This window comes from Colobus angolensis, unplaced genomic scaffold (assembly GCF_000951035.1).
Source record: "Colobus angolensis palliatus isolate OR3802 unplaced genomic scaffold, Cang.pa_1.0 Scaffold273, whole genome shotgun sequence".
Classification (NCBI taxonomy): domain Eukaryota; kingdom Metazoa; phylum Chordata; class Mammalia; order Primates; family Cercopithecidae; genus Colobus; species Colobus angolensis.
The window spans coordinates 689,129-700,807 of NW_012115966.1; the positions used below are offsets into that span (position 1 = coordinate 689,129).

Consider the following 11,679-nt stretch of genomic DNA (forward strand, 5'->3'; position numbering starts at 1 on the left):
TACGAGCCGCTACCGCCCTCACTGCCGGCCGCGGGCGAGCAGGACTGCTGCGGGGAGCGCGTGGTCATCAACATCTCCGGGCTGCGCTTCGAGACGCAGCTGAAGACCCTTTGCCAGTTCCCCGAGACGCTGCTGGGCGACCCCAAGCGGCGCATGAGGTACTTCGACCCGCTCCGCAACGAGTACTTCTTCGACCGCAACCGGCCCAGCTTCGACGCCATCCTCTACTACTATCAGTCCGGGGGTCGCATCCGCCGGCCAGTCAACGTGCCCATCGACATCTTCTCCGAGGAGATCCGCTTCTACCAGCTGGGCGAGGAGGCCATGGAGAAGTTCCGCGAGGACGAGGGCTTCCTGCGGGAGGAGGAGCGGCCCTTGCCCCGCCGCGACTTCCAGCGCCAGGTGTGGCTGCTCTTCGAGTACCCCGAGAGCTCCGGGCCGGCCCGGGGCATCGCCATCGTGTCCGTGCTGGTCATCCTCATCTCCATTGTCATCTTCTGCCTGGAGACGCTGCCGGAATTCCGCGACGAGAAGGACTACCCCGCCTCGCCGTCGCAGGACTCATTCGATGCAGCCGGCAACAGCACGTCGGGGGCCCCCGCGGGAGCGTCCAGCTTCTCCGATCCCTTCTTCGTGGTGGAGACACTGTGCATCATCTGGTTTTCCTTCGAGCTGCTGGTGCGGTTCTTCGCTTGTCCTAGCAAAGCCACCTTCTCGCGAAACATCATGAACCTGATCGACATTGTGGCCATCATCCCTTATTTTATCACTCTGGGTACCGAGCTGGCCGAACGACAGGGCAACGGACAGCAGGCCATGTCTCTGGCCATCCTGAGGGTCATCCGCCTGGTGAGGGTCTTCCGCATCTTCAAGCTCTCGCGCCACTCCAAGGGGCTGCAGATCCTCGGGCAAACGCTGAAGGCGTCCATGCGGGAGTTGGGGTTGCTCATCTTCTTCCTCTTTATTGGGGTCATCCTTTTCTCCAGCGCGGTCTACTTTGCCGAGGCAGACGACCCCACTTCAGGTTTCAGCAGCATCCCGGATGCCTTCTGGTGGGCAGTGGTAACCATGACAACAGTGGGTTATGGCGATATGCACCCAGTGACCATAGGGGGCAAGATTGTGGGATCTCTCTGTGCCATCGCCGGTGTCTTGACCATCGCATTGCCTGTTCCCGTGATTGTTTCCAACTTCAATTACTTCTACCACCGGGAGACAGAAGGGGAAGAGCAAGCTCAGTACATGCACGTGGGAAGTTGCCAGCACCTCTCCTCTTCAGCCGAGGAGCTACGAAAAGCAAGGAGTAACTCGACTCTGAGTAAGTCGGAGTATATGGTGATCGAAGAGGGGGGTATGAACCATAGCGCTTTCCCCCAGACCCCTTTCAAAACGGGCAATTCCACTGCCACCTGCACCACGAACAATAATCCCAACTCTTGTGTCAACATCAAAAAGATATTCACCGATGTTTAATATATGATACAAGTGACATGCTGTGCTCAGTATTGTGTGGAACATGCCCCCTTGGTCTGCCTATGCCCTTGTTTTATACATTTCCAGACCATTCATCAAGGAAAGGACCTGAAGAAGTGGAAAGCACACTTCATTCTCCCTCTCCCTACTGCTTCATACTGAAACAGATGCCTGTTTTGCAAGTGGGCTGCATTCTCTCAGCTCTCCTTTTTCCCCTTACCCTCTCTCTCTTAACATTGTAAACAGCAAACTTACATTAAACTGCATTTCTGGTACACGCCCTATTTTAAAAAGAGCAGTACATCCTGGGAGGAAATGAAACTAAAGAACAGTTAGAGTAACTGTTTAACCTCAGAATTTTAAAGGCAGTTGTTTCTTTCCTAAGTACATCAATTCACAGTAAATGATGCTTCAGTTTGATGGACCTTTCAACGTTATTTCCTGAATATGAATTTCGGTTGCCTACCCTGTAGATATGTGGATGAAGAGTCTAACTAGATAATGACTTGTAAACCCACCATGAGTTATTTGGTTTTTGACTGAAATTCCTATTTGAATCCTCCTTCCCGGAATTTTAAGGGTCTCTACAACTTTGAATAAAGGGAAGTGCCCAAGATGTCCTGATCTGACTAATTAGTGTAATTCTTTCGGGCTTGCTAAGCATTTCTAAAGCATTAGACTGACAGATTCCTGTGCAGTTCTGTGCATATGTCCCAGCCCCAATATCTATCAAGGTCTAGAAACAGATGTTTTCAGTGCTGCTGAGAGAAACAAAAAATTTCCTAATGCATCTGAGAGATAAGCTTCGGCAGTATCACAAGAAGATTAAAGTGGCAGACACCCCTTCCAGCGGAAGTTACTAATTCGGACCTGACTGATGCAGTTCCCATAGCAACCCATGTTTCCTGGGAAACCCGAAAAAGGTTGTCATGGCATCTCTTGCTCTCTAGCCCCACCTCCCAGCCCCTGCCGTTTCCACAGTAACCTTTCCAGATGGTTCCTACTTACATGATTTCATAAGGAAAACCACTGTTTGAATAAGCCGCACAAAAAAAGTTAAGTCTGAGACTCTAAGGAGGTGAAATGAATCCCAAATGCATTTTTTGACTATGAAAATCATTATGTCATTCCATAATGACTGAATCAAGAAGGAAAATATGGTGTTTGGAATGTTAGATATTAACCACAATAAGGCATGATCTGGATTAAATGCCATTTATTAGGCAATAATTTTAAAAGATGCTTCTCTACAGTTTTCTTTATCCAAGAACCTTCAAGCCAACAAATGAAATTTAAAAGCAAATGTAAAAGTGTTCTGTACATAAGCAAATGAGAGATTCAATCAGTGTGCCTGAAACCTTACTACAAGGGACCTTCAGGCTTTCTCTTTAAAAAAAAAAAAAAAATACAGATCCCCCAACAGCTCTGTCGTCATCACAGCACTTGACAAGCTAAATAAACTTCACATAAATAAAGGATGCACGTTTTAAACTGAGTGAATTGCAGACAATCAATTAAAAGGAGGGACAGGAAGTAACCAGATCTCAGGAGAACACCTGCAAGTTTCAGCCATATGCCAAGGGTTGCCAGAAGACAGACAGAATCAGGTGAGCACTGTGTGATCTACTGGGAGCAGTCCCTTTTGTTATCCAGAGCCAGGGAACTGTCATTCATATAGAGACTGATGGTATTTGCCAAACCAACAGTCTTATATTAGTTGCATGCTTGGTGTCTTTTTAAAAATAATTTTCACCTTTCTCATTTGATTTCTGTGTTGTTAACTGTCCTTTAGTTTCCGTTGTTTATTACAAAAGGATGAAAAAACAGTCATTGCTCTTCAGAATAACCTTCACCCAAGCTGAACTGAAAATTATTCCATTCCTTTTACTAACCCACTTGGCCTCCAAGCAACCTGTTTCTCCTTATAAAAGGATAAATGGCAGAATCTACTGCTGTTAGATTATTGGTCCAATTTTAATTTACATAATTATTTAATAGTAAGCAGTGGTACAGTTCTTTGAAACAAAAAATGGTTAAACATAAAATAAGAGTAACATTTTATTTAAACATAGTCATTCTGTTTTATATATATTATATAAATTATGCATTATCCACAATTGTTTTTTGGTTTTGATGCATATAACTATTCTATCCTTCCAGAGTAAATGAGAATAACCCTATTTTTAAAGCCTCTAAAGTATTTTCAGTTAGGAGCATATTTATGATGCATGCATTGAAGAGAGTGGAAAATAATGATTGAGACTGTAAGAGAGAGCTGAGGAAGGAAAAGACCAAACAAATAGAGGCAAGAAATCTAAATATACCTGGTCATAGATTTGTTGTTTGTTTTTATCTGTGAATATCTAACTAGGACTTCATTATCTAGTTTTCGTTGCTTTTTGTTTGAGTTAACCTTTGACATTGATCTACCTCTTGACCAAACTTTTGGTACCCTTAATGACCAGAAATTATTTTTATGACACATTTTGATAATATGTTAGATACATTGTAACAATTACATTAAAATAATTTTTGTGTCTGTTCTTAAAATAACATAGAGGTCAACAAAGTGCAATGACAATTTTATTCACATTTATTCAAGAGATGTAGAAACCTTGATTAGTTCTATAAGTAAATTATGGTTGTGCTATAATTCTTATGGTTATTAAATGGCAGTAATTTAAAGGGGAGCTTTGTTCTTTAATCCAGAGAAATATCCTGGCTTTTGACTCGTAACTTTGAGGTAATAAGATTGCTTGTAGGCACCACATTGTAAGTTCCCTAAAGGCTACAGGCTCTGTGTCTTGAAGGTTTTAGGTACTAGTGCCTAGCACAGAATGTGTGCCGAATTTGTTGAGTGAATGGCTGTTACCTTACATGAATGTTATTTCCAAGCTTTTAATAAAGTGGCTAAAAGCTTAAGCTCTGCAGTCATATTGCCAGGATTTGAATCCTGACTCTGCTATATGATCTTGAACAAATTACTTAACCTCTCTGTGCCTCAGTTTCTTTGTTTGTTAAATGGGGTAATAAACAGTACCTCATAGGTTTATTGTGAATAGTAAATGTTAATATAGGTAGAACACTTAGAAAAAATAATTCCATGACATGGCATCAGAGATTTTGCTAAGAGATTATATTGTGATCATTACTCACAAACATTGTATAATTAATACAATGCTTTGTGAATATGAAATACATAAATAATCAGTGTCTTCCTATTTCCTTTCTATAATAAGAATAATAATAATTACCATTTATTAAGAGTCAACCATGTCCTGGACAGTCGTCAACTCCGCAAGGTAAGTGCTATTAACCTCATTTTAGGAGGGCAAAAAATAGATGCTTAAAGTTAAGTGATTTCCCTAAGACTTCACAGCTAGCAGGAGACTCCAATGATTTAAACCATGTTATTCTGGCTCTGAAACCCGTGCTACTTTTATTAGGTGACTTGAAAAACAAAATAAATCTCTTATGCTTTTAGGCTTGGCTTCAGCCTGTGTCACTAATTAATGAGTTCATGTAGATAACATATCTCCAGAAACCTATTTCATTTCAGTATACTGAAAATTAACCTGTTTAAAATAATCAGATATTTTAACCAAATATAAGGATCAAATATAAGTTATTTAAATAAGATGAAGAGATTGACTTTTCTAATAACAAAAGATTATTTTCTTATGGTTGGTTTATCTAAATTTAATCTTAGAAAGTATAACCAGTCGTAGTAGTGTTTGATAACTGCTACGACAATGGGTATTTTTCAGTTTTAGGATGTTCTGTCTTCATGTGTTTTAATCAACAATAGATGATAGCATTATGCGAATTATTTTTCTATCTCCTTATACTTTGCTTAAGTTACTGAAGAACCATACCAGAAAGTTATGTAAATATTTTGACTCTCCCTTATTAAGAGGGAAGAAATTATTCAGAACAGAAGTATTAAAAGCAGAATGAGATCGCCAGTTCATTGAAACTTGTGACATTATTGCCTTACCTAACCACTCCATGGATCTTTAAGGTCATCTGTGCTCTAAAAAAATTAAAATATAATTTTTCCTACATAATAGCTGCAGACCCTTCTCTAAGTTCTTAAATCATTTATGAAATGAAAATGGATAGTGATTTGGGCTTAGAGCAAAATTCTAATGAGCCTATGTTTGCACATGCCAGCTAGCTTTGCCAAACTACAGGCTTCACTGTTAAGCTCAGTTGCATGTCTTAGGTGTTGAAGAAATATACAGATGTCTGTGTATAGCAAGAGATTCATGTGAGGAGGTGTGACTGGATCAGTTCACATCCATCAACCCCCTGGGGAAAAATGTATATGCCCTACAGCTGATGAATCCAGATAGAAACATGGAAGTTAACATTGTTATTATTTTATTTCTTTTATGATGTTTTAAAATGACATGATGCACCAACTATGGTGACATAACCACAGACACCTACACGTAGGAGGAAGCATTATGTCAGTTTTTTCTAAACTTTGAAATAAACTTTCAGTATTGAAATTTTAAATGCACAGTATGAAGACATTTTAAGTTATAGTTTGTTGCCATAAAATTTGTTATTTACCTTTTTGGCATATAACATACTCAAGTATTTGTTTTGCTATAGTATATACATACAATGTATATAATATATCCTAGTAGTCTATTCCTTTGAGAACCATAACTATAACTTATTGACTTCTATACATTTAAAATTTCAACATTTTCTACAGCAGTTCCAAGTCCTTCCCACCTCTCAGCTGTGAATAGAAGTGATAACCCTTCCCACTAAGAAATGCAAGGAAGCACACGTGCCCCATAATCTGAAGACTTATGGAAACACTGTGAGATAGAGGTGAGGAGCATAAGAATGTGGAAGAGGATATTTAGGGATGCATTTTTAGGGTGGGAGCTTTTTCTTTCTGTCTTGTATTAGGCCTTTTAAACTGAGGAAGATACAATTATTGGTTTTTGTACTATTCCGTATGGGTTTGGGGGGCAATTCTATATTTAATGAAATCACTTGTTTTTTATATACCTTTAGGAAGTGGTTGATAGCCTTTGAGAGAAAATAAATCAAAGAAGGCAACAAAAGGGGAGCAGAAGCCAATCAGAGCCCAGACCTTTACTATTGTGACTCAGCTCTTAACTTTCTGCCAGAAAATGGCCATTGCTATATAGCATATGATAATAGTATTCTTTATGTACTCATATTCAGTTTTCAAGTATAATTTAAATGATTCAGACTGGTTAGAAAGCTTTCAGATGTTTGTCTTGGTTTTTAATGACATCGTGAGCTAATTTTCAAAATTGTGAAGAAAAATACATTTTGAAAAGAAAACGTTTTCATGATTTTACTGGGTTCTTTTGTACCAGATGTGTTTTTCTTCTGTTTTAAAATTTGCACCATTAGCCATCAAATGCATATTAAGAAGAGATCTGGAAAAGAGCCTCCCATCATTTTCTTGGGAGCCATGTTGTTATTGTTGTAACCTAAATAGTGTGGAATAGGAACTCTGCCCTAAAAAATAAAGCCTGGAATTCTGGTTGCTAGCAATACAGCACTTAAATGGAGGGAAAAAAAATGATATTTCATCATGTCTAAAGAATGTTATGAATAAATTTGTTCATGCAAGACTCTGACTTTGCAGATACAGGGGTCATACTTTCCAGTATGGTGATAGTGATTGGGGAGAAGCTTTTTCTCTTACAGTGAGCTTCCAACTTCACACCCACTCCTAATATCATAACACAAAGGCTCTTGGGAATCTCTATGGAGGCCCCCACCAACTTTTTAGAATGAAAGTTAGCATCATGCCTACATGTTTTATATCAGACAGCACTGTTATTTCATTTGTCTTCCATTACATTCATTTTAAACTTCCGTTCATTATGGAAGTCCCTCTGAATCCTAAGTTTCTTATTTTTATACATTTAAACATGTTCTTTAAATTAAACATAATTAATTTGGAAGAGAAGCAGTGGGGACAATTTATTACACACACACACACAAACACACACACACACCCCTTACCTGTTCATAGATTACTTCCTATCCTGCAGTACATTTACTTTCTGTCTGTTGATCTAAATGTTCTCATTTTTTCTGAAAATTAGTGAATTTCCAAAATATTCATTTTCATTCCATATGTGCAGCACAAATATTTACAAATCATTTTTCTTTTTTTCCAACCTTACTTAAAATGCAGGTTTATTGCCTAGTGTTCTCAATGCATTTATTAATGAAATAATATTCATAGAAATAGTAAATATACTCAACCTATCACCAAATTTTGTCATTTAGCCTCCCAGCTATCTCTAAAACCAGTCCACTTTACTATGGCACTGCCAGGACCACTCTAATCCACATTGTCATCTCTATCCTACATAAGCGTGAAGGTCTCTTCATGGCATCCTCACGTTTCTTGTGGGCACTCTTTGACCCTTTCTCTACCTGGTAGCCAGAATGATCTTTTTGAGACCAAAATCTGATTACATAACCCACCCCTGCTTAAAATTCTTCAGGGTCTTCTTGTTTTTAGGATAGAGAGCCAAAGGCTTAGCATAGCTTTTATGGTCCCACATGATCTCAAATCCAGCCTTACCTCCTCTTTGCTTATGTTTCTCCCCTCCTCCTCTTGTGCTCCAGTCACCCTGGTCTTCTTCCAGATACGGGATAAGCTCCCTTTCCCTCTTAAGCTAATGGGGATCTTTGCAATTGTTTCGCTGCCAGCCTCCTCTTTCTGTCCTCACCTCTTCTGTTTTTACTTCAATACTCCTCCAAGGCATCTCTCATGACACTGGTTTTTTTCAGTTCCCCTATTACAGTGTAGTAGTTCATTAAATTTAAGATGCCCTTAATTATAAGAAATACTATTATTTGTGTACTTTATTTTAAAGATTTCCAATTGTAAGGATAAAGTACCAGTGATTTTAAGGTGCATCCCAATTTGATAGATGCTCAAATCTAAAAATGTATGTCTTAGAATGCATTAAATATAGTATGTTATCTTGACATAGCTGTAGTTTTATATTTATTTGTGTTATATGATTAATTTATGTTTCTTCCATGAGAGTGGGAACTATATCTTTCTTTGTTCACCACTGAATCCCTTCCCACTCTCTCCTGAGTCTGCTCCAAAAGGCTGTCACCCCCCCATCACTCCACCAAAAGTGTATTTGGCAAGGTTACTGGTAACCTCATATAACAATACCCAGTGGTCATTTCTCAGTTCTCATTTCAATTTGACCTATTAGAAGCATTTGGCATGGTCGGCTACCTCCCCATTCCTAAGAAGACTGTCTTCGTTTGACTTCCAAGATAACACACTGTGGATTTTCTTTCTACCTCTCTGGCCTCTCTTTAATCTTATTTACTAGTTCTTTCTCATCTTTTCATTCTTCATTCTGTCTTATTCTAATAGCTTTAAACTATCTATGTATGTACATTTGTATCTCCCACCTAGATCTCTCCCGAGCTCCTGATTGAATTTCCACCTGCCTACATGACGTCTCCACTTGGATATCTAATAGACATCTCAAACTTAGTATGTCCAAAACTGAGCTTCCCTCCTTCCCATCAAGCCTGTACTTCCTGCCCTCTTCCCCACCTCCACTACTGGCAGCGTCAATTTTCCAGTTGCTCAAAATAAAATCCTTGGAATTATCCTTGATTCTTCTTTTCCTCTTACACCCCTTATTTAATCCACTGTGTTGACACTACTTTTAAAATGTTTCAAGAGGCTTACCACTTCATACCACTTCTACTGCTACCGCTTGATCTTAACCATCATTATCTTCACCTGGATTTTTACAGCAGCCTCCCAATTGGTCCTCCAGTTTCCATCCTTCCTCTTATTTGAGTCTATTCTCAACATAACAACCAGGGTGATTCTTTTAAAACATTTATCAAATTGTATTACGTCTTTGTGTCAAAACCACCGTTTGGCACCTCATTTCACACAGAGTACCAGCTAAAGGCTTTTTTACAATGGCCTGCAAGGCCCTGTCTCGTTTTGCCCTCCTTACCCTTTTGACCTAATTTCCAACTCCTCTCCCCCTTGATCCTGTGCTGCAGCCACATTGGCCACCTTGATCTTCTCCAAATACACCAGGCATGCTCCACCTTGGGGGCTTTGTATTTATTGTTCTTGTTCTCCCTGCCTAGAATGTTTTAGCATCTGATAGCTGCATGGCTGCCTCCGTCACCTCCTTCAGGTGTCACTTTCACATTGAAGCCTTCCCTAGCCACACTATTTAAAATTGCAGCCTCAAAACACTCTCTGTACCCTTTCTCTGCTTAATTTTCCCTCTAATGTATTAGGTATTTTATTTTGTTTATTGGATGTTTTCCATTCCCTTCCATGAGGACAAGGAGTTTTGTCTGCTCAGTGTGCTGTATCACCCAAGACCTGACATAGTACCTGAAATATAGTTGGTGCCCAATAAGTATCTATTGGAAGGAGAGATGAGAGGAAGGAAATTACCTTCCAATTTGAGGTGTTTTAACCTATACACAAAATTTTCATGTCATGCATCTATGCTTCATTTAATCACTATGTGGTTTACACTCCTCATCATGCTCTGAAGGACAAAATTCCTTGTAATCAATTCACTGTAGAAGGCTTGCATTTGTTAAAACGTGCTCCAGCAAGTTTTCCACAAGAAGTATTATACCACCCAATTATGGGGATGGAATCCCTTAATGTAAGTAACTTAACTGTTACCTTATATGAGATATCATTGAGGGTACCTAGTCACTAAGGATACCTGGAAGTTATAATGCGTCACAAAGACCATGTTTTTTCATACATAATAGCTAATAGAGTGCTTTTTATTAATGATAACATAAACATGTTGACTAATTCAACGGGATGGCACAGCAAAATCAGAACAAACAAGTGATATCTCCAAAGGACTTATCTATCTAGCAGACATTCTAAGAAACTTCCCTATAAGTTCAGTCTCAGTTTCAGTTAATGATGAGTCCTAAAAATCCATGAAGTCTTCATTACTATGGAAGCTGATTGAATCAAACATTAGATTTCACTAGTGAACCACATTACAGAATTACATCACTGTAGATATGGCCTGACTGGGTATCTTTTGCAAAATAACCTAATTTTAAAATGTAATGATCATTACATTTAAAAAATTGGAAAATGTAATGATCATTACATTTTAAAATTATGACATTTAAAAATCAGCTATTTTTTAAAATAAAAATTAGCTATTTTTTGAAGTGATTGTTCATACATGAAAGGAGATGGGGACATTTAAATCACTTAATGAAAAGTAAGAGCAGATTTTTAGAGTGATATTTATAAAATGGTAAAACTTAAACTACTTCTAATAATTAGATGGAAGGTGAAGGCAATCCAGCAGCATTTGGTTCTTAGTATTGGGAGATTCCTAGCGGCACTGAAATACCAACACATATAGTATGGAATGACTGAAACTGATTAAAGCATTGATATGACTACTGCAGATATTACCATGATTTTTTGTAATATTGTAACCAAGGCACTTTCCTCTGCAGTAGGAAATGAGGATTCTCCTAATAAGAATAGAGAGGAACTTTCCCCACACCCCTTTTGAATTTCTTCCTTTCCCTGGATTTCTCAGGCATACCAGACCAGAGAATGACCTGACTGTTGCCTCTGCATACCCAAGTGGCACAATTTCCTTACCAAATGTGTCAACAAATTTGAAACTCACATATGTGCCTGAGTTTACATATGTAGATCAGCAGAAATTAGAAACTCTTTTCTCCTTACATCACTTTTACACAGTTAAGCTCACATAGGATAAAGATCGTTTTTCTCTTCTGAGAAAAATGTTGTTAGGGATTTTTAAAGAAATGACACAAAATATAGGATTGAAATCTATATTTGTGTTTTTTTTCTGGTTTTGGATGAAGGATTGTGATACTGTTTATTTTTATGATTTAACTCACTATGGATTTTACTGGATTTTCTATTATAATTTTGTTTAGTAAAGGTATTAGACATTTAAGAGGCAGCCTTATGTGCCATTACATTTTGTATGTACCTCATGTCTGACTACAAAACAATAAAATATCAGATAGTCATGAATAAATTTCTTCTATAAGAAATTATTATGAGGCCGGGCGCGGTGGCTCAAGCCTGTAATCCCAGCACTTTGGGAGGCCGAGACGGGCGGATCACGAGGTCAGGAGATCGAGACCATCCTG

The 11,679-nt window shown here is 38.8% G+C and overlaps 1 protein-coding gene across 1 annotated transcript in view; it reads left to right on the plus strand.

Annotated features, from left to right (window-relative positions):
• Positions 1-11,679, plus strand: part of KCNA3 (potassium channel, voltage gated shaker related subfamily A, member 3) — a 28,118-nt gene that overhangs the window by 6,515 nt on the left and 9,924 nt on the right. Inside the window, exons 3-4 of the mRNA XM_011948154.1 lie at positions 7-1,318; positions 6,200-6,321. Coding sequence (XP_011803544.1) covers positions 7-1,318; positions 6,200-6,258 — 1,371 coding nt within the window. The 3' untranslated portion in view covers positions 6,259-6,321. The remainder of the gene's footprint in view (positions 1-6; positions 1,319-6,199; positions 6,322-11,679) is intronic.